Genomic DNA, 24285 nt, shown 5'->3' with positions numbered 1-24285 from the left:
GAGACACTTCTTTTTGGTCAAGGTGAACTTGGAAAAACCCCACGACCTCTTCAGGAAAACCGGTCTTCAAAGGAGGATTTTATTGCTTGAGAAATTAGTCTAAGTACATAAATAAATCACAATACGTATCTCCCTTAGCACTTGAAGCATTAAATGCAAATTTGGAAATTTGTTCCCACTGATAATTTTTAGATTTCACAAATTTTTCATGCCCAGAAATTTCTGCCTCGAAATCAATGCCAAATCTGCCTCAATTTCTGTGCAAACTCAACCTCGATTTCTGTGTTGTAGATGCCTTGAAATTCATTCCTGAAGGTGACTGTTGTGCCTCGAAATCTGCGCTGGACTATGCATCGATTTTTGCGCTGCCCCTTATCAGCTGCCTCAAAATTTGTGCCTCAAATTTCGTGACAAACAACAATTGAATCTCCCTCAAATTTTGTGCCCATAAATCTTGGAATTTGTGTTGTTCCCTCAAAAATCGTGTAGCCCTCTGCCTCAAAATTCATGCCTCTGCCTCAATTTTTGTGCCTCCTATGGCTGCCTTCTCGTTTTTTGTGTTGTAGCTGCCTCCTTTGCCTAGGAATTTGAGCCTTCCTCTAGCTGCAAATTCTCCTTGAAGTTTTCTCTTCTCTTTTCCTCATTCTCTCTCAAGTGTGAAGTGAAGAATGAGCCTCCTTTTTCTCCTTTTGTCTCTTAGAAAATATTGAATCCCTATACCTAGGATCCAATGGATGAGATTTAATCTCCAAATCTCAAGATGTGTGGCTGAGATCAATTCTCCCAAATGACCCCGCTCACACATTGGCCCTATGACTTAAAAGCATCCTAGTACATTTTTCAAGTTGTGTACATTTTTCTATTTTTCTTATAAAGTGATTTTTCAACTCACTTTAATATTAGAAAAGTACACTTAGTACTTTACACATAAAGTCACTTTATAAAGTACAAGTGACTTTAATATTAGAAAAGCACATGGTACAACAATTTTATGTACTTTTTCCACCCATGACATTAATATAACTCATAAAGGTCACCAAGACAAAAGTCATTACTTTGTCTACTGTTGATTTGGGGTAGCATCAGATGTGCCCTAGCCACGAAATTTGATGGAGAAGTTGAGGCACATGAGATCTCCAATTCCCAGAAAGGTTTTGGGCAGATTCTAAACAGATCAAGAGATATTAAAATAATTAATATTTTTAATGGAGTCCCTAAGTCTAAACTTAGAGAAAATAAAATATTAGTGTGTATTAATATGAATCTGTGTTGAATGGAACAAAAGACAAAGATCAAGTCAAATCTAATCTTAGCCATTGATTAGGGACTTAATCTCAGCCGTTGAGATGTCAACGGGAAAAGTATAAGAGGAGGCTCAGGGTCACTTGGAGAGAATACACCAGAGTGATCAGTCATTCTATTCTCTAGAGCGGGGTTTGCTAAGAGAGATAGAATTAGTGATCGGGAGAAGCAGCTGAGGGGCATTTGAGTACAGAGAGACAGAGAGGCAAAGATAGTGCCGGGACAGCAGCGCAGTAGCCAAGGAGAGTGATGCAGAGCCAGCCAGGGCTCACGCAGAGGCAACCGGGAGCTGCGCAGAGCCCAAGAGAGGCCAGCGTGACTGACACAGAGGGCCAGAGGGCTGACGCAGGGCCTCCCAGGGCTGACGCAGACCCATTCGGGACGTAGGGCCAGCGTGAGGCAGAGGGAGGTTGACACAATCCAAAGAGAGGCTAACGCTGGGGATTCTGGGGCAAATTGGTGCTGAGTAGCTGCCGGAAGGATTATCCGGGGTTTCAGCGAATAGATTTGTCAGAAACTGAGAGGTATTACTGCTAAGGAAATTCTCTATTGGATAGGCCAGTTTCGGCACCCAGATTGTACTCTGATATTGCTTAATAAGAAAACTCTCAGATAGTTGCACTGGTTTTCCTACATTGGGTTTTTCCGGGGACATTAGTCCAAAAATAATGGTGTCATATGGTGTGTTTGTTTATGTTTCTTTTAGTTGCTGATCTATAATATGTTGAGCATGCACTAGTGTTTATTTTCAGTATTTACATTGTGAATACTTGCAATGTGGAAAAAGTCGAAGTCGGGATTAATTCGGCAAGGGTCCAAAAGTTGAAAAACTCGTCAAAGTCGGGAGTTTTTTGAAAAAGTAGGCAAAAAGTCGGCAAAATTAAAAAAACACAAAATTATTCATTTTTTTTTTTAACATCTAGAGTATCCACAACATCAAATAAATGCATTTCCACATAAACATGTAAAGAAAGCTAATATATAATATGTATATGAAGTCTAATGCTAGATCACATATCAAAATAGTGAATCAACTCCTGAATTTTGGGTCCTGTCTGAGTCTCAACTCTCAAGAGTCAAAATATCAACAAAAAATATAATAAATGTATATCATAAGTCATCTAAAAGTCATCAAGTAATCAGTCACTGAGATCCTCTTCCCTTTTTAATTTTTGTTTCCGCTAATTGTATTAAGAAATAAGTCATGCATTTATTCAGTAGATTGTAATCTGCTTGGGTAATAAGGTGTCAGGTGGTAGGTCCAATGAAAATTAACAGTGAGTATCACAGTAGATGTGAAAATTAACGCTTGGTGACTCCAAGCTGCTTATTTTCTGAGAAAACAGTAGATGTCAGATTACTAACCTAGCCTTGGCATCTATTATTCAAAAACTCTTGGAGGTAAAATCCACTTCCAATACATAACCTTTGCCCACATTTACAGGGAGTTCACCACTAAAGAAGATTCCCTTTCAAAACGTGCTCTCATTGCAGGAAGGATCTTTGTTGTCACAAGATTTCACAGGTACTTTGTTCCTGTCTGAAAAATGGGTTCTTTTTTGAGGCACTGGTTTTGTTTTTTTTGGACAGGTTGTTGCTATTTGATCTTCATGACCTCCTCTTTGTTGTTTCTTCTGGAAGCATTCAACAACTGTAACAATGTTTTTGATGGTGTGGGGTTCTTTCTACGGAAGACTGTTGTATGCCTGTCCTTTTGGTACTTTTGTAATCTTTTGAAGGGGCAGTGGCTATTAGAGTCTGGATCACTGAAAGCCTAGAGGCTTAGCCAATGTATACTTTCTAACTAGAAATATGAATTCTAAAGATTTGTTTTTCCTTGGAAAACAAAAACATATCTTAACCTCAAAACTAACAGATTACAAATGAGACTGCTATGCTCGCAAGAAGTATGACAAACAATACAATGCAATAACTTGAAAATGCATGGATGGAAGCTTCAATTTACAGTTTTTCACCTTTGCGGCCTCTTTATCCACAGCCTGGGAAGGGAGGCAGACTTTTTGGGTCGACTCTTGATTTAAGGAAAAAATCGGGATTTTTTCCTTTGTGAAAAAGTCGCCAAAAAGTCGGGGGATTAAATCGTTTAGTTCAAAAAATCGCGTTTTTAGGATTAAATCGGGATTTTTTCCAGACTTTTTCCACACTAAATACTTGTTAAGGAAAATAACAAGTAGGTAGGAATAAATCAGATAAAGTGCATGGAGGGTTTCTAACTAAGTAAACTTAGAAACTTCAACATGGTATCGAAGGGTGATTGCAGATCACAGGAAGACTAAAGGACATCAGCCGAGCGGAGCAATAGCAGCAGAAAACAGCTGTCCCGAGGTGACAAGTTGTTTCTAGCAGAGCAGCAACAAGAAAGGGTGACGCAGTGCCTGCATCATCAAGGGTGAGCTAGGAAGAGGCAACGCAAAAGCTAAGGCAAAAGAAGCCTCACGCAAAGCCACGCAGTAGCTGGGAGGGCTAATGCAGTTGGCTGAGGAGGCTGGTTTGCTAGTGTCGGGATTGCGCAGAGCCTAGGAGCTCTCACCTTCAGGTTGTTGGGGTTTAGAAGGCTGCGGGAATATTGCAGAGTGGAGCTGGTGAGGCACTGTAATCAGAACAGTACCTGAAAAAGCAAGGCCAGAGGAGTTGCTACCGAGGGTTTCTAGCTGAGGAACCCGAATCAGTGGTGCGATTGCACAAGACGATCAGCGTAGGGGGCATCTCGACGCGGCAAAAGGATTTCCAAGAGGGAAATCAGGACTCAGAGGGAGTCTAGAAGAGAACTTCCAGACGGGAAGTAAAGACTCAAAGGAGTCGAACATAGGACTTCCAAGGGGGAAGTAGAGGAGCATCATGGCACTACATGGAGTAAGAGACCAAGATAGACTCGACAGAGCATCGAACTTTGTAGTCTGGAAGGCCAGAATCTTATCCGTTCTTGACAAGAATCATGTCAAGAACTTCGACTTGAAGGTAATAGCTCCTAGTCGACCCCAATGATAATGACAAGTACGAGGAAGCGATGGCAAGGGCCAAGAGCATTATCCTTGACTAGGTCAAGGATCATGTAGTACCACACATAGCCGAGAAGGAAACGGCATTTGAGATGTGGGAGGCTCTCAAAAAATTGTACCAGCATACTTTTGTGCAGAGAAGAATGTTACTTGAGAATCAATTGAGGTCATATCAGATGAAGAAGGGAGAACCAATTGACACCTTCCTCAGAGGACTGAATGAGATCCGAGATCAGTTGACTGCTATAGAGGCAACACCGGATCAAGAGCTGATGGTGAGGACAGCCCTAAATGTTGTCTCAGAAGACTAGGAGGTGTTTGTCCAGAGCAGTGTAGATAATATCAGCGAAATATCGCCGAATAGCATAAATATCGCGATATTTTCGGTGAGCCGAAACATCGCCGAGAAAATATCGCGATATTTTCGGCTCCCGAAAATATCGCGATATTTCGGCAAAATATCGCGCGACGATATAAAATATTGCTGGGCGTGTTTTTCCGCGGCTACAAAAAGGAAAAATTGGTTTTTTTTTTTTCTTCATTTCTGTTTCTGAGTGTTGGAGAAGGAAGGGAAAGAGTTTTGTGGTGCTTGTCAAAGAGGGTTTGAGGATCAAACAACGATTATCACCACCAATTAAGATTTTTTTGTGGATCAAAGATTGAAGAATAGTGAGACAAACTTCATTTCTTCCATTAACAGGTATGTTCTTAAAAACCCTTATGTTAATGATTTTTTCATAGATTTAGGGTTATGCTTGCTTGCCTCTTTGCCTACCAACATTTTGTTTCTTTGTTTTTTTCCATTTGCTATGATTTTCATGCCCATGAACCAATGCAAGGGTTTTCTCCATATTTGGACAGCAAGCTTCATTTTTTTTTTTTCAACTTTCTTATGCACCCTCTTATTGCCATTTTTCATTCACATTGCAAAATGCAAATAATGTAGTAATTTTTTTTTAATGAGGTGGTTATTACTTATTATTTTTTCATTTTGTGTTGGGGGTTTAATGCCAATTTTTTGTTTTTTTTGTGCCCTAGCTTTGAATTAGTTCACTACAAATGTTAAATATGCCAAAAGTCTTGGACCCATTTTGGGAGTATGGGGAGGCTGTTGGTGGGGCAAATCAGGCATATATATCATGCAACTTGTGTGGGACCAAGATGTCAGGAGGGGTTACACGATTGAAATACCATCTGGCTAGACTCTCTGCATATGATGCAGATGTAATGCCTTGTATGGTTTCTAGTGCAGAGGTTACACAAAAAGCTCGTGAAGCAATTGCTGAACAAGACAGAAAGAAAGCTGCTAGGGAGAGGCCAATGGTCTCAGATAGATAGCTGCTAGTTTTATTTGTTTTGCAACTTTTGCTACATATAAGTTTATAACTCATGATGATGAAATACTTTTAAAGTTTTATATATGTGAACTTATTTTGTTTGAGTCCTTGATTGGACAATTATCACTATCAGGGATCAGCAGGATATGTGATGTTATTTTGTTTGAGTCCTTGATTGGACAATTATCAGGGATCAGCAGGATTTGGTATCGCCTTTGAAGTTTGATGTATCATTTCTATTTGACATCATATATATCAGTGCCTTCTTCATATTTATGTGCCAATGTGTTTAGTTCATGTTGTTATTGCTTTATATGTTTAGAAATCTGAATAAAAAAAATAAAAATAAAAAATATATATATATATTATGCATTTTTTATGCTTCTCGATATTGCCGATAAGATATTTTCTGGACCCTCGCCGATATTTTCCCGATACCGATATTATCAACACTGGTCCAGAGTACACTGGGCAGAGAGACTCTCCCACCTTGGGACGAGATGTGGGTAGCTCTTCGCCAAGAAGAGATCAGACGACAGTCAAAGACAGGTAGCAGTAGCAAGGGGATCAAAGTCAAGCAGGAGGAGGAAGATGTTGCCCTAGCATCTGAGGGAAAGCAGGAAAAGCGGAAGAAGAAAGATCTCTCCAAGATCAAGTGCTTCCACTGTGGGGAGCTGGGTCATTATGCAACCCAGTGTCCAAGGAAGAGGAGTAAGGGAGAGTCTTCCGAGACTAAGGCAGCGCTAGCACAGGCAGAAAAGGAAGTTTTGACAGACGATGACTATGCCATGAGCGCACATGTGCCACTTGAGAAGAAGTGGGGAGACATCGAGTTGCAGGCAGGCAGACTACAGGCGATGAGGTGCAGGATCCTCGAAGTACCCAACCTCTTGGATTAGACCTTGCTAGAGGAGCCCCGAAGAGGAATAGCAGGACTAGTTGAGTCGGGTAGAGACGGATGCGGATGGAGCAGCAGAGAGAGCTACAGTGCAGGAGTCCCAAGACAACACGAGGCTAGCAAGCTGCAGCAGTGCAAGAGGCACAGAAGTGTTGCACCAGTGCAGGATGGCATAGAGAGGTGTGCAATGATGCGAGATGCAGGGAGTTGTTGCAGCAACGCAGAGGTCAGAGAGGGAGCACTTGTTAGCGGCAAAGGGAGCTTCAGCATCAGTGGGTGTCTCTAGCCCAACAGGGAAGTCAAATTGGGAGATCAGTTACTTACTTCTCAGTAACTAAGTTGCAGTGCAACAGTAGGCAGCACGATGCAACATGATGAGAGGAGGTTGCAATGCGGATGCAGTGCTGGGAGAAAGGACCAGCAGCAACACGTTTGCAGAGGGAGTTGTCGTACAGATGCAGTAGTGGCAGTGGAAGAACCATGGGCAGCAGTATAGCATGCAGCAGTGCAGAGGATGTTGGGCAAAAAGGCCTAGCATCAGCATAGGTACCAATGTTGGATGATCAGAGTAATACTCAGTGAGGAGTATTGCTAGAGCACATTGCTCGCTAAGAGGGAGTGTTGATTTGGGGTAGCATCGGATGTGCTCTAGCTACGAAATTTGGTGGAGAGATTGGGGCACATGAGATCTCCAATACCCAAAAAGGGTTTGGGCAGATTCTAAATAGATCAGGAGATATTAAAATAATTAATATTTTAATGGAGTCCCTAAGTCTAAACTTAGGGAAAATAAAATATTAATGTGTATTAATATGAATCTGTGTTAGAATGGTCCAAAAGACAAGGATCAAGCTAGATCTAATCTTAGCCGTTGATTAGGGACTTAATCTCGGCCATTGAGATGTCAACAGGAAAAGTATAGAGGAGGCTTGAGGGCCACTTGGAGAGAATACACCAAAGTGATCAGTCATTCTATTCTCTAGAGCGGGGTTTGCTAAAAGAGATAGAATTAGTGATCAGGAGATGCAGCTGAGGGGCATTTGAGTACAGAGAGACAGAGAGGCAAAGATAGTGTCGGGAGAGCAGCACAATAGCCAAGGAGAGTGACGCAGAGCCAGCCAGGGCTCACCCAGAGGCAGCCAAGAGCTGCGCAGAGCCTCAGAGAGGCCAACGTGACTGACACAGATGACCAGAGGGCTGACGCAGGGCCTCCCAGGGCTGACGCAGACCCATCCAAGGTGACACAGGGCCAGCGTGAGGCAGAGAGGGGCTGATGCAGTGCAGAGAGAGGCTGACGGTGGGGTTTCTGGGGCAGATTGGTGCTGAGTAGCTGCCGGAAGGATTATTCGAGGTTTCAGCTAGTAGATTTGTCAGAAACTGAAAGGTATTACTGCCAAGGAAATTCTCTGTTGGGTAGGCCAGTTTCGGCACCCAAATTGTACTCTGATATTGCTTAATAAGAAAACCCTCAAATAGCTACACCAGTTTTCCCACATTGGGTTTTTTCGGGGACATCAGTCCAAAAATAATGGTGTCATATGGTGTGTTTGTTTCTGTTTCTTTTAGTTGTTGATCTGTAATATGGCGAGCATGCACTAGTGTTTATTTTCAGTATTACATTATGAATAACTTGTTAAGGAAAATAACAAGTAGGTAGGAATAAATCAGATAAAGTGTATGGAGGGTTTCTAAATAAGTAAACTTAGAAACTTCAACATTTACTAGGTTAAAAGGGATAAATGCCTAGTAACACCTCTCCTTGGTACTATTTCCAACAAAATTCAACCTCTTCTCATGCACAAAACAAACTTCCTTTTGTTCTCTTCTAGTTTGTCTTCTCCTACTTGAGATTTTGTGGCTCCTTCCTTAGGCTTATGTTGATCACAAGAACATATTGCTATACCTTAGCTCTGTTCAAACTTCACAGATATCATCTAACCAATGTTTTTAAAACCGGAACCGGTGACCGGACCGGTCCACCTAATGAACCGGTTTACCGACCGGAACCGGTCTAACCGGCACTGGTTTGGTCTAAACGAACCGGTTTTTAAAAAATACATTAAATAATCAATTTTTAATGAAACGAAACTATTTTTAGATGTAAAACCATGATTCCAAGCCAATAGAGACAAAATTGTAAAAATTTCTGTTTTCCCACCCCGGTTTTCAGTTTCTCCTTATTTCTCCCATGTAGTTAAATGCCCATTCCCATAACCATACATTTAACAGACTGAAAAAAATAATTATTGCTGAAAACACAAATTCTGGAAATTTTTCAGAATGCTGGAAATTGCAGAATTAAAAATCAGCAATCAAAAACAGCCATTAAAACACATTAAAACACTGATATTTTTGGTCAACTTGACCCTGGAAAAACCCCCTACAACTCTTGGGGAAAACCAGTTTGAGAGCGCTTCTTTATTTCTGAAAATTGTCTTTTTACAGTGAGAATTATTCAGCAAAAAATCAGCAAGCAAATTTACAACTTATCTCCTTTCCCGTGCCTCACAGCAATCTGGAAATTACAGCAAACAGGACAACAATAAATGCTGTACGACCTCCATTTTGTGTGCAGAAAAATCAACAAACTGCTCCTCGATTTTTTGTGCAAAAATCTGCCTTTCACTATGTGCTGAATCAGCTGTACAAATCTGCTCAACTGCTGCCTTGGAATGTGTGCCAAGCTGCTGTCTCCTTCTCCTCCCTGCTCAGAAATCTCTCTTGCTCTCTTGCTCTCCTTCTCCCAATCTGCTCATGAAAGAATGAATGACCTTTTCCTCCTTTTCCTCCTTTAATATATAACTCCAAGTGACTTTTGGGTGATCCAAGTGACTTTTGGGTGATCTCTAAATCCAATGGCTGAAATAGATTTAGATCAATGGCTGAGATTAAATGCTCATTTAAATCTCACTTTCTATTTTTTAATTCACCTCACTTTAATAAAGACCCACTTAGACATTTATTTCCAAAGTCACTTTTCCTTTCTAATTTTTCATTAACTTTATAAAAGTTACTTTAAAATTAGACTTAGTAACTTTATCACTTAAAGTCACTTTTAAATTAGATTTAACTTTATAAAATTATAAAGTCACTTTAGGAGAAAAATTAAATTCTTTTGGACACTTTTCCCTAGGCCAAAGATCAAAGCCTAAGGGAACCACCTGTCCTCCGGTACCAAATTTCAACACTCCCTCTTACCGAGGAAGGTGTTCTTCACCACACCCATCTTATCTCTGAAGTAGACATGCTTGCCCCGTGGTAAGGCTTTGGTAAGAATATCTGCAACCTGCTCATCAGTGGAAATATACTCAAGCTTCACAGCTCCCTTCTGAACATAGTCTCTGATGAAATGATATCTGATCCCGATATGCTTTGACCTGTCATGAAATACTGGATTCTCCGTGAGTTTAATGCAACTCTGATTATCACAGTAAATCACTGAAGGTCTCAACGGCTGACCAAATAAGCCAAACAACATCTTGCGAAGCCAGATAGCCTCACAACTAGCTAGACTGGCTGCCATATACTCTGCTTCCGCTGAACTCAGTGCTACTGACTGCTGCTTCCGGCTGAACCATGACACTACTGCTGAACCCAACCCAAAACAACACCCTGAAGTGCTCTTCCTATCAGAAGCACAACCTGCCCAATCAGAATCAGTGTATCCTGCCAATCTCACTCCATCTCCCTGCCTGTAGTCCAGACCATAATCCACTGTCCCCTGCAAGTACCGCAAAATGTGTTTTGCAGCCACCCAGTGAACCTTCCTAGGCTCACACATAAACTGACTCATCGTGTTGACTGCAAAACAGATATCTGGTCTAGTGTTGACCAAATACATCAAGGAACCAATCAGCTGCCTGTACAATGTGGGATCCACCAACTCGGAATCCGAAGCATGAAGCTTCTTCCAGTTGGTGATCATCGGTGTCGACATGGGTCTACAATCCTCCATGTGGAATCTGTTAAGGATGTCCACAATATACTTCCCCTGCCCCAGGAAGAAATGCCCCTTCTCCTGCCACACCTCCAAACCCAAAAAGTAATGCATCAAGCCGATGTCCTTCATCTCAAACTCCGCCGCAAGATCTCTCTTGCAGTGCTCTATGAGTCTCTCTGCACCTGTAATGATCAAGTCATCCACATACAGCACCAGAATGAGAGGCTCCTCACCAATCACAATAAAGTAAAGGTTCGGATCTGCCTCACTCTTTGTGAAACCCATCCCCTGCAAGTATGCATCTATCCTGGAGTACCAAGCTCTGGGAGCTTGCTTCAAGCCATAAAGGGCCTTCTTCAATCTGCACACATGGGACTCCTTCCCATGCACCTCAAAGCCCTGTGGCTGCTCAATGTACACCTCCTCCTGTATGAAGCCATTGAGAAATGCGGTCTTCACATCCATCTGGTGGATCTTCCAACCCATCTCTGCTGCTATCGATATAATGGAGCGGATCGAAGTATATCGAGCCACGGGAGCGAAGGTCTCCTCATAATCAACTCCCTCTACCTGGGAGAACCCTCTAGCCACAAACCTCGCTTTGAATTTCTCAATGCTGCCATCTGCAGCATGCTTTACCTTGTAAAGCCATCTGGAAGTAACCACGGATTTGCCCTCAGGCCTCGGCACCACCTCCCAAACATCATTCTTCATGATAGAAGAATACTCCTCCTGCATGGCCTCTCTCCAGACCTGCTGGCTAGCTGCCTCCTCATAGCTAGAAGGCTCAGAGTCAAGGATGCTGGTAACCATCGCCATATAGCTACAGAACCTCTCAGGTGGTCTACTCTCTCTGACCGGCCTCTTCGGCTCAGCAACAGATGTGGCATCTCTCAAGGTGTCCTAAAGCCACTTGGGCTTCCTCTTCCCTGAGCATGCTTCTCCCATAGGAGAATGAAACTCCTCCTCCTCATCACCATCAGTAGCCTGAACTCCTGACTGTCTGTCTGCTATCCTCCTGCCTGCACCTGAACCTGTAGAAGCTGAGGTACCGTGTGAACTGTCCATCAGTGGACTCCCTAGTGAACTGCTCTGTGAACTGCTCTGCATGCTACCCGGAGCACCACCCCTCTGGCTCGGCGAGCCACTGCTCACTGATGGACCTGACATCCTCATAGATGTACCTCCGGATCCTCCTGATCCCTGCCCACTGGATCCTTGCGACTGACTCAACTGCTGCTGAGGGTCTGGCTGATCCAGATACTCTAACTCCCGTGACCTCCTAAAGGCCCTGTCCTCCTCGAACTTCACATCCCGTCTGACAACAACTCTCCTCTGTGCAGGAATGTAAATCCGAAAGGCCTTTGAGGTCTCACTGTAGCCCACAAAGATACCCTTCTCTGCGGTGGGCTCTAGTTTGGTCCTCTTCTCCTTGGGTATATAGGAGTATGTAATGCATCCAAAGATATGAAGATGACCAAGATCAGGATTATTCCCAGAGAAAGCCTCCTCCGGAGTCATGTGCCCCAAGGCACGATGCGGACTCCTGTTCTGCAAGTAAACAGCTGTGTTGCAGGCCTCTGCCCACAAGAACAATGGCAACCCCTGATCATGTATCATGGCTTTGGCAGCCCCTATGATGGATCTGTTCTTCCTCTCTGCAACTCCGTTCTGCTGGGGGTTGTAAGGAACAGTAAACTCCCTCCTAATGCCTGCCTCCGCACAATAGTCAACAAACTCTCCAAGGGGGGTGTACTCTCCTCCATTGTCCGACCTCAAGGACTTGATCTTTCGACCTGTTTGAGTCTCCACAAGAGCTCTGAACTCCTGAAACCGCTTGAAGACCTCACTCTTGGTCTTCAAAAAATAAATCCAGGTCCTCCTGGAGTGATCATCAATGAATAAAACATAGTACTCATATCCACTCAAGGAAACATGAGACATCCGACCGCTCACATCGGAATGAATCAAATCAAGTATCCCCGTCGCTCTGCTGTCACTGCTGGGAAAAGGGGATTTGGCAAACTTGCCCATCGCACAACCTCTGCAAGTATCAAAGTGATCAGTACTGAAATCTGGCACACCTGTGGTGATCTCCCGCAATGTCCTCAAGGCTCCATGATACATGTGTCCCATCCTGCGGTGCCAAATCTCACGCAGCTCAGAACTGCTAGCTCTGCTGTCAGTACTACAGCTCAATGCCAAAGGGGGCTAGAATGCAAACTTGTACACCTTTGCATGGCGTACACCTATCACTCTAGCTGAATCAGCTGGAGAACCCCTGGGATACATCAACACCTGTCCTCCCCTGAACAGTACCTCATATCCTCTGTCCTCCAAAGCTGAGACGAATATGAGGTTCTTCCTCATCCCTGGCACATAAAGAACCTCTGACACCTTCAAGGGAGGTTTGGACTCCCTCTGAAATGTCACTGTCCCCACCCCGACTGCTCTAACAACTCTGTCATCACCGAGTACTACCTCAATATCAGTGCCACTCTCTGAAAGCTCTGAGAAGTACTCCCGGACTCCTGTCATGTGACGTGAAGCCCCACTGTCCACATACCAGATACCTGAAGATGCTCCGCTAATCGAGGGAAAAGCATGCTACCTCTGAACCTGTGTGGCAGGTGATCCTGTACTAGAGGACTCACACGTAGTGAACGCAAACTCTCGGTCAAAACGACCACAAAGTCCTCAATCTCTGCTGAAGCTGCCACGTCCTGGTTCTTCCCCTTCTTCTACTTCTTCTCCGGACACGCAACTGCATAGTGTTCCATCTTCTGACAATTCCAACACTTCACTTTGGAATAGTCCTTCTGTGAGTTACCCTGTTTACCTTTACCTTTGCCTTTGCCTCCACCACCGCTTGTGGAAGCCTGCTTCTTCCCTTTGCCTTTCTTGCCTCCTGCCACCAGTGCTACGTCCTCATCCTGCTCAACTGGCTTGGCTGCCCCAAGCTATCCTTTCCTGATCTCTGTCTGAATACAATCGTCCCAAAACCTCTCCCATGTGGGAAGGGTCTCACGTGCACAAACCCCATCAGCAAAGTTCAACCATGAACGGGGGAGGCCATTCACTGCAATACGCACCAACTCAGTGGATGGAATGGCCTCTCCAATCGCTGCCAACTCATCTCTCACATTGGTAATCTTTGTGAGATATCCAGCTGCACTATCATTCCCCATCTTAATGTTCTTCAGCTTCTCCTTCAGGACCATCTTCCGGTTCTCATTGGTACTCTGGTAGAGATTGGACAATGTTGTTCACATCTCATGGGCATTGCTCTTTCCTCTCACATGAGGAATGCAATGGTCTTTGATTCCGTCTAGAATCAGCCTCTTACCCTTATTGTTCTTCTTTTTATACTCAGCCAACTGAGTAACATCAGTGGGCACAACAACAGGGTTCTGTGCGGTATGCACCATGATATCCCAAACTTCTGCCTCCTCAAAGATACTCTGCATTCTCTCCTTCCAAACGCTGTAATTTATATGCCCATCCAGCCTATCCTCCACCCTCAATCCCAATGACATCCTGCTGTCCTAAAACTGAAAAATAGCACTGCTGTAGTAAAGATAAAACTGTTGTTTATGAAAAAAATCAGCTTGCTGGAATTTTCTGAGTGAAAAATCAGCAACTGTAATTTTTCCTTTTGCTGTCCCAAACTGCCCTTCAGCACTCAAGCTCTGATACCATGTAAAAATTTCTGTTTTCCCACCCCGGTTTTCAGTTTCTCCTTATTTCTCCCATGTAGTTAAATGCCCATTCCCATAACCATACATTTAACAGACTGAAAAAAATAATTATTGCTGAAAACACAAATTCTGGAAATTTTTCAGAATGCTGGAAATTGCAGAATTAAAAATCAGCAATCAAAAACAGCCATTAAAACACTGATATTTTTGGTCAACTTGACCCTAGAAAAACCCCCTACAACTCTTAGGGAAAACCAGTTTGAGAGCGCTTCTTTATTTCTGAAAATTGTCTTTTTACAGTGAGAATTATTCAGCAAAAAATCAGCAAGCAAATTTACAACTTATCTCCTTTCCCGTGCCTCACAGCAATCTGAAAATTACAGCAAACAGGACAACAATAAATGCTGTACGACCTCCATTTTGTGTGCAGAAAAATCAGCAAACTGCTCCTCGATTTTTTGTGCAAAAATCTGCCTTTCACTATGTGCTGAATCAGCTGTACAAATCTGCTCAACTGCTGCCTTGGAATGTGTGCCAAGCTGCTGTCTCCTTCTCCTCCCTGCTCAGAAATCTCTCTTGCTCTCTTGCTCTCCTTCTCCCAATCTGCTCATGAAAGAATGAATGACCTTTTCCTCCTTTTCCTCCTTTAATATATAACTCCAAGTGACTTTTGGGTGATCCAAGTGACTTTTGGGTGATCTCTAAATCCAATGGCTGAAATAGATTTAGATCAATGGCTGAGATTAAATGCTCATTTAAATCTCACTTTCTATTTTTTAATTCACCTCACTTTAATAAAGACCCACTTAGTCATTTATTTCCAAAGTCACTTTTCCTTTCTAATTTTTCATTAACTTTATAAAAGTTACTTTAAAATTAGACTTAGTAACTTTATCACTTAAAGTCACTTTTAAATTAGATTTAACTTTATAAAATTATAAAGTCACTTTAGGAGAAAAATTAAATTCTTTTGGACACTTTTCCCTAGGCCAAAGATCAAAGCCTAAGGGAACCACCTGTCCTCCGGTACCAAATTTCAACAAAAATATGCAAAGTTTGCTCATTTATATACCATGTAAAGGTGAATACATCAAAATGGCATCGAGTGCAATACATATCATCAACAAAATAGCAAAATACATAACAAATGAGGCTCTAAATGGCCTATAAAGTCCAAAAACATTGTTGCAAGCTATGAGGCCATTGGCCTACTACAATTCTACAGTATACACATGATCAATCATCAAGTTCATTACCACTACTAGTAGTAGACACAAGATCATCATCAGGAGCTACATAGACATCATCTGGTTCAGAGTCTGAGGATGCCTCAGCCTGATCTGCAACCTCAGTATCAATGCCACCAATGACAATAGAAGTGGACCTAATGGAAGCACGAGTTTGTCGACCTGCATGACTAGTGCCTTCCATTGGTTCCTTGCCTTTCCTTGATGCCGCTATTGATCCTAGTTCTGATGCCACCACATAATCTGCTTCATCCCCCGCCAAAGCCATGTCGATATCAAAATCAGCCTCAAACACAGGTTCTTCAGTCTCCTCCACCCATTCTGATGTTGGATCAATATCGTCCAACACAATGGGATCTAGATCAGGAGTTTTTCTTATCATTTGGAGCTCTAATTGCATTTATTGTTTACCCCCAAACCATGAAATCCTGAAAACCATTAAGTCTGCTGAATTTTGAGTGAAATCTAAAATTCTAGTTTCTCCATATGAAATCCAATGAGGTCGAAACCACTCTCAAACATCCTGAGTCATTTCATGGTAATGTTAAAAATTTAAGTAAAAGGATGAAAATGAAAATTAAAGGAAATGTCACTTTTACTTTAAGAATTTAACATTACCATTAATTGCCAACATTGTTAGGGTTGAAACACCCTTAGTCCCCCCCCAAAACCCCTCAAACACAGTCAAAAACATGTTTTTTTAACTTTATGGTGGTTGTGCCTAAAACCGGCCGGTTTGTAACAAACCGGCCGGTTTTGTCCTAAACCGGCCGGTTTTCACCGGTTAGGGCCAAAAATCGGGCAAATGAAGGGTCTGACCGGGTTTTTAGGCCGGTTCGGACCGGCCAGCTAGCTAACCGGCCGGTTTGACCGGTTACCGGTTTTTCTGAGCGGTTTTTAAAACTATGCATCTAACTAGCTCCTGGCCCTCCACAGTACTTTTGTTCACGATAGTTGAGGCACTCGGCCTCCTTCAAATACTAAGGCTGCTTGTGGCCAACCCCTCTAAACACAACAGCATGGCATAGATCTCTTCATTGCCCTTGACCAGGCCCTAAACCAAGCTCGGACTAATATGTTCAGCAAGGATGATCACTTTCATGGTTGCGGTACATACTAGAGCAGAACCTAGCCCTAAACAGACCTCCCTTGTAGCCTAAATAGACTTTAAGCAGCCCTCCAAAGCCTCGGCTCTCTTGCTGCTTATCTAATCCTTGACTCTGCTTCATAGAAAAAAAGGTATTCTTGCTACAGTCTTCTCTCAAGGGCCGAACTCAGCCTCCATGAGCAGAACTCGAACCTCCTCTAAGGCACTCCTTGCACATAAATTAGTCCTTCCACTTGTGTATAATGAACCTCTCCTTTGGCTCTTATTTATATTTTTCTCTTAGGGTTTCTTAAGCAAAACCCTAGATCCTTTAGAGTTTTTGTCACTTACCCTTTAGAATACAGAAATGATTGTCTTGGGTTAAAACCTAGGTCCCACATCTTTGGGTCAAAACCCTACTTGGGTAATTTTCCCAACCAAGTCCTTTTGGAAAGGTTTCACCTCTCAGAAATACTTCCAAAGCTATACCTAAATTCTAACAGAAACCCCTCTCAATTAATTAAGGAGGGTAAACCCCCACAAGAAAATCTACAAATACAAGGGAGTTCGAATCATTTGCATCATCATTGGATTGGATCAATATGTCTTTGTTTTCTTTGAGCCTTAAGCGCTGAGGGTTTTAAGACCCCTTTTATATTCTTTGACTAGTTTCGGTGGAGGTGATCTCACCCTACCTAGTCATCATCTCCTTGTTTTGGCACAAGTCATTGGAGCAGTTCTAATTTGGTTCAAGTATTGAAGATTATACTTTGATCTAGCACAACATCTCTTGGATCAAATTCAGTGCATGATTAAGAAGTTTCTCTAGTAATTTCGCAATAGAAATGAGTTTCTTAGGTCGCAGTGCCGCAACGGCAAGGATCGCAAGACCACAACGACAAGGGCCGCATGGCCACAAACCAGTTTGGCAACAGGGCTTGAAGGGAAACAGACAGAAACATAACAAAGAAGCTCAGAACCCACTCTAAGTCAACAGACACCCATTACAGGCCATCCCAAATCAGCTAGAGTTGATTAGGTCTGCCAAAAAAAGAAATTTTTGGAGTTTGGATCTCAGCTGCAAGAGTTTATTGGATTGAGGAAAGCTCGCTAGGACAACAAGGTCCCCTCTTCCCCAAATATGGGTATCTATAGCATCTCTCCTACAATATTTGGTTAGGGTTCTGTGCAGCACAAATTTTGCAGTTAACATAACTGTCTCCAACAAACAGATATGAGGAACGGGACTATAAGGGCAATCAAACTTTCAATTAGTAGAGTATCACTAGTATAGAAGATACTTAGTCATCTAATTTTGTACGTGGATTGAGGTTTGAAAGAACAACAATTAGAATAATAATGTTCCAGTAAGTTGGTTAAAATGATCAGCTGAATCAGAACTATTGCTTAGATATTGATTGCCATTGTAAACATTGAAGTGGACAGTTTACATTTCATAGATAAATATTGTTGGTATCACAATCCTAGTAGTTGTTGTAAAGATCTGATAGATGTGAACAAATTGTTGCGCGGTAAAATCTATTATCATTTGCATTATTGTATGATTTATATTATCTCTGCCTAAAATGAATAGTGTTGTGCAGTTACTAGAGATTAACTTATGATTTTGAAACCCTAAAAGCTTACACTAGAACATTTCACTGCCCTTGCACTAGCAAATTGGTTATTTTTGTCTGTCCATGGAGTAGCACATGCAAGAGGTCATTAGTATCTGATCCTCCTTGTCCTTCGCTATCCCCCATGGTTGTACTGTAGATAAATATTTTCTTATGACTGTAACATTACTTGTATCTTCTAGAAGCATAAAAGGCTCATACACTCACAAGCTAGCAAGATGGACAACTCTGATACCACAGAGATGTCCTTAGGTGATCTTTTTTTTTTAGGGTTTTTCAGCCTTTGTGTCTTTGTATTCCTCAACAAGGTAATCTCAGACGGTTGTGGGAGACCTCACTGTCACAGGGGGAATGCCTTGTCTAATCTGCGACTGCCCTAACAGGTTGTCGCAGGAAGCTTGATAACGTGCTTGGTTGCCCTTATGTTGTCACATGGGAAACTGACTTTTTGTATAGACGGCCCAACCCTCATTTAAATCAAGCTCTGTATCGCTACCAAAGAATGTGTGACGTCAACTTCAAGGGACAATTTGGGAGGGTTCCCTCAAGAATGAACCTTCATTGGGCTTGAGACAAAGATTGTTAACCAAAGCACAGAAGCTCCTACTTTGCTAAGCATGATAGAACTGAGCTACTCCAAATGACTATGTTGTACCAAAACAAAGAAAAGAAGGGGACTAGCTAGGGTGGGATCACCTCCACCAAAACTAGTCAAGAGAAAAAGGGGTCTTAAAACCCTCAGAGCCAAACTCAAAGAAATCCGAGATAAACCAATCCAATTCGATGATAAGAAGATGATTCCATCGCTCCTTTCTTTATCCTCATGGGGTTTCTCCTTATTGATCTTATGTGAGGGTTACACGTGCGACCCCTCAAATTAGGCTTTTTGCCCCAGCTGCCCCAAAATTTACCCAATGTTGCCTCAAAACATTAGATAATGGGTTTCCCCCTTTCTCAAAGATTATAACCTACGAGGTTGGATAAGCTACTTCGTCCTCCCTTGGGCAATTAATCCATAGGGGAAATTACATATGGACTACCCTCTCATCAAAATCACTGGCCATAATGTTCTTTGTCGGGAAATACATGTTGATATTAGTAAATAATCACACAAAGAGACGTGACAAATCCCAAAAATGATTGAAATATTTAGTGTTCGCACACTCCAAACTTCGACCGCAAGTGTCTCCTCTCGTGCTAAGTTTTTCAATAAGAATTGAACTTTGAAATTAGAAAGATGAAGTCTTAAAGGTTGGGTTGAAGTGAAAGCTGGTCAATAATACATGCAGTGTATAAAAGCCAAGGGGATTGCAACTTTATTGTTGAATGAGGGAATGCAAGCTCTGGACTAAGGAAAGTCGTCTCAAAAATCTTATTCCGATAATCTTCACAAGCATTCCAATTCGAATCAATGTAATCGAATGAATAGCTTATTTTCAATTGAACAAAAAATCGAAATTGAATAATCCTGTTAAATGGTTCTCAGGAGTTTCGTGACATTCAAGTTAAGAGCATTACCATTAAAGTACTCTGATGAAAACAAATTAATTTCGCAACATATACAAGAGCTTATAAGGATTTTAATGAAATTCATCATTGTTTGCAAAATTTAACTCCTGATTTATTTAATGCAAAGGTGAAATACCTGACTATTCGCTTGAGCTGAGCTGAGGAAAGCTTTGCTAACTCCATTCCCCAGTAGAAAGCACGAGCAGCGTCCCTTTTCTTCTGATTCCTGCTCTTCTTGACGGGTTGCTCGGCGGCCTTCTCCACCTCCCCAGTGGTTCCGGGGAGATTCAAACCCTGACCCGCACTGAGTACATGTTTTACTTTTCCATTAGCTGCCGCCAGTGGTGTACCGTGAAGAAAACGATTGATCTGTTTGGAGAAACTAAAAGCAGGTTGCTTGCTGTTTCGCAGCGCGTGGGCAAGTTGAAAGGATCGGGAGGAGGTTAAGTGCAGCCACTGGGACAATCTGCAAGCCAAGAAATTAGCCATAGGGACCGCTAAAGTGAATATGGGAGGTTGGAGATGCAGGACGGTAGCTCTCCCAATAAACGGGAAACACAACACAAGTTTGTAAAACCAAAAAGGGCCTTCGAAGCCCGGGGTCACAATGTCGCTGTTTAATTCGCATGGACCTATATTTGAGTGTTAATTGGCTGTTTAATGTCGCTGTTTAATTCGTAGTAAATAATGAATAAAGAGGAAATACAACACAAGTTTGTAAAACCCAAAAAGGGCCTTCCAAGCGAGGGGTCGCAGTAAATAATGAATAAAGAGGAAATACAACACAAGTTTGTAAAACCCAAAAAGGGCCTTCCAAGCGATGGGTCACAATGTTGCTGTTTAATTCGCATGGATTTATATTTAAAAGTTAATTGGAAAGTAAATATTTTGATGTTTATGAGATTAAAAATAGTTTACGGGATTATTAGCTTTTATGTTTTTCGTTTTTTGTAATTCAATTAATTTCTTATTCAATTTGATGATGGTCTCGCTCAATTTTTTCTAACAGATCCTTCGCTATAAGACAATGTCAAGAGATTGATGCTAACATATTTGTCATCATTGTGTCCTGATGCTTCTAAAAGCATCACATTCCAAAATGAAATGTTACTTGAGTATCAATTAATGATTAGTATCAATTTAATTAAGTGCTAATTGTCGCAATTTGGTAAATAGGAATTTAGCTCATAATATATCTGGAGTTTTTGAGATTAAAAAAATCATTAAAATTAACTAAGTTATAATTTTATTTTATATTATTATTATCAACTTAGATTTGTCTTAACTCCAAATTTATCAAACCTAAAGGGATCAAATTTCTTTTAAAAAGTTTGCATCTCAAGATATTTGATTCATAGGATTATTTTTAGGGTTAAACAAGACATCACATTACAACATCTCTACCATATTGGGTCGAAAATGTCTCTTGGTGTAATTATTATTATCATCATCTTTACCATAAGCAAACGCAGGATTTTGCTGTCTGAATAATCCTTCAAAGGTGGACCATGTATTTTGGATGGTGAAAGTGGAGGAGGATGAAGTTGGCTCTGCTCGACCGCTACGGCTCCCATGGTGGCCGCGGGAGCCATAACCCTGTGGTTTGATCGCATTCATCCTTACCTTGCTGACCTGTAGCATTAACCCTCTCTCGGCCTGGTTAACCTCTTCGTCACGGTCTCAGTTGTTTTACTGTGCACTTGTGATCTACCCCCATTTAGCTACTCCCCACTCCTGTTGTTTACCGACAGTAACTGTTGTTTCCCGATGGATTCGAATATATCGTGGACTACGAGGCGGACCCCAATCTTGACCAAGTCATATGGGCTCATCAACAATCTGGAACGGTCCCTTGTCTCTGGCTGCAAAAAATCGCCCGTTGACAAATGCACAGTCCGTGCCCTTCCACCCGTGCTCCACTGGCAAGCCTCCTCCACCTGACGTTCATATAGATGACCTACCTCGGTTGGATTGTCCACCGTTATCTCCAGCAACCCTCAGCCTATTGGGCAATTGCTTACAACCCTCTCCTACCTTCGAATCCCCTCTGGTACAGCCCCCGCATTTCTCTATGCCCTTGAGTGCTCCCTCATCCTCTTGCACTCTAGTTGGTCCCTCTACCCTACCCATCCCTGCACACTCTAGTGCAACCCTAGCGCCTGGCGGTCTAAACCCTAATTCACCTATTCGATCTGGGTGTTTCAATTCCCCCATTCCTAACCCTAAATCCACCCCGTCCACACCTCACACGGTCAACTAGGGTTGCAGGAGTTTGTTAAGGGAGCATCCAATGGGTCATCGTTCAGACAAGCCAAAAAAGGGAAGTGTCTCAAAGTTGTGGATACGGACATCAACCTGACTCTCGGCGAGGACATTTCAATGGGGGATGTGTCTGACACGGCGAAGAAGGTCTTGGTCGGGCGTGTGCGAGGCAGAAATTACTCAGTTGAATGCCTTCGCCTCTGGACAATGGAGATTTGGGGTTCTCTACTCAAAGAACTTCCCATCATCAGGGTTTGGCCCATGGCTGGTTTGTCCCTCCAGTTTCACAGAGAAGAGTACACGGATTGGATCCTCTCTCGTTTTTGGCACATTGAGCTTGCTCTAGTTCTCCTTAAACGATGGGATCCATTGTTCGACTCGGAGCGAGAACAAATGGGTGCAGGGCCTATTTGGGTTTGCCTGCCTAGTCTACCTATGCAATTTTGGACACCTCCGGTTTTCAAGCGTATAGGTGATGCCCTGGGGACCTATCTTGAACACGACCAGTCATATGAGAAAACAGGAATCATGACAATGGCTAGGATACTTGTTCACCTTGATACCAAAGAGGGCCTGGAGGAGAAAATTACCTTACACTGGAGGCATTTCTCGCATCGTCAGATCTTGGACTACGAAGGAGTACCTTTCCGCTGCTGCAGATGCCATAAGGTAGGGCATTTGTATAAGGAATGCCCTTTACTCTCATCACCGGTTCAGGAGGCTACTAGAGGGGTGAAACACCGTCTGTCGGAAGAGCTGAACATGGAAGAACAACCATCTGGTCAAGCCCTCCCAAAGGAAGCGGAAGGTGCCTCAACTCAGCAAAACAATGCTCCAAGGAATCCACCTCCATCCCCCCCCATTGACGCGTACTAGGACTGCGGTGGGAGCTGCACCTACAACGGGTAATGCTTCTGTACCTTGCTCCTCTGCTCTACATTTAAATCATGTTCATGCATCATTACATATCCCCTCATCTCTGTAAGATCCTATCCAGATTTTCTAGCCCCCCTTAAAATGCGGATTTGTATCTCCACCACCCATCTTCTCGACTACACCTCCGTCCATTCTTGGGTTTACTCCCCCTACCCTCCCGTCTTCCCCTCCCTCTGCATCGGGGTCCCATCCTTACAACCTACGATCTCGACCTCTGCACAGTTTCCCCTTCTTGGCCTGGGTATTTCCCCCCCAATCTACAGAGTCAAAACCTTCTAGAGGTCGACCTTCTAAGCTCGCTAAAGCCATCAAATCCGCGGTGGCTGATGTTGCACAGGGTCGTCAAACCACCATTGAAAGGGCACTTAGAGCATCAGAGCCCCTTGAATCTGTTCCCCCATGATTTGGCTCTCCTTCAACTATAGGGGATTAGCCAACCCCAAAAAAAGATTGGCCCTCAAACGACTCCTAAATTGTTCCAGCTGTGACATTCTCCTCCTACAGGAAACCCTCGGCCCCATTGAATTGATTTCCAGAACCCTTATTTCCCTCCTTCCTGGTTGGCACTTCCAAGGCCTGGACGCAGTGGGCAGATCGGGGGGTCTTGCCATGGGCATTAACCGCAAAACTATTAAAGTGATATCCTCTTGGGGTGGTTCAGGTTACTTGGGTATGGATGTATTTGCTGCTGATTTAGGAAAAAACATTCGAATCATGAATATCTATGCCCCCAACCAGAACAGACTTGATTACTGACACTCCATCCTGAATAGCTCTCTCATCACCAGATCCACTATCATCGGTGGTGACCTAAACTTTTCTATAGGAAATGAAGAATCTTGGGTCATCATTCTCATATCGACCCACTCTCTAACCAGATGAGCTCACTCCTGGATCTCCATGGGCTCATTGATGTGCCCATGAACAAGAAAATGCCCACTTGGCATAACAGGTGCACTGGTGAAGCAGCCCTTGGAAGAAGACTGGATAGATTCCTCATTCATGAAGAGCTCCTCTGAACCCTCACCCTTTACAGACAATGGGTTGGCTCGGGTGGATTATCGAACCATTCTCCCATTTTCCTTCAAGTGTCGGGTCCTTCTAGGAAGCCTCGTGCCCCTTTCAAATTTAATTCCTCATTCTTAAAAGACCCGGACTATATCAAATTAGTTTTGGATTTCTGGCGAGCACATGTTGGAAATAACATTGAGAGGGGGGTTGAATCAGTATTATCAAGTCAATCACTTTTCATTTTCATTCTCAGATACATATACGCTACTTTAGTTATGGGAAACAACGTATAGACACAACTGTGTCTAAAGCAACCAGCGTATATCAGTAAACTTATGATTCAGTTAATCCATTAAATGTTGACCTTTAGTCAGTACATCAGAACTTCATTAACCATAAGA

General features: G+C 42.7%; 2 protein-coding genes across 2 annotated transcripts in view; one reads left to right on the top strand and one right to left on the bottom strand.

Annotated features, from left to right (window-relative positions):
* The window catches only part of LOC149165065 (kinesin-like protein), a 115377-nt gene extending 95087 nt beyond the window's left edge, over positions 1-20290 (bottom strand). Inside the window, exon 1 of the mRNA XM_089432226.1 lies at positions 19812-20290. Within this exon, the coding sequence (XP_089288352.1) occupies positions 19812-20164 (353 nt within the window). The 5' untranslated portion in view covers positions 20165-20290. The remainder of the gene's footprint in view (positions 1-19811) is intronic.
* Positions 20291-22054: 1764 nt separating this feature from the next.
* LOC149165064 (uncharacterized) lies at positions 22055-22813 on the top strand. Its single transcript, XM_089429694.1, has one exon. The coding sequence runs from the start codon at positions 22055-22057 to the stop codon at positions 22811-22813; it is 759 nt and encodes a 252-aa protein (XP_089285820.1).
* The last annotated feature ends 1472 nt before the right edge of the window (positions 22814-24285 follow it).

This window comes from Pinus tabuliformis, chromosome 5_1 (assembly GCF_031772625.1).
Source record: "Pinus tabuliformis cultivar Carrire ecotype Pingquan chromosome 5_1, CPIR1, whole genome shotgun sequence".
NCBI lineage: Eukaryota > Viridiplantae > Streptophyta > Pinopsida > Pinales > Pinaceae > Pinus > Pinus tabuliformis.
Note: the sequence above shows the minus strand (reverse complement) of the source record. Positions and strands in the feature narration are given on the sequence as shown.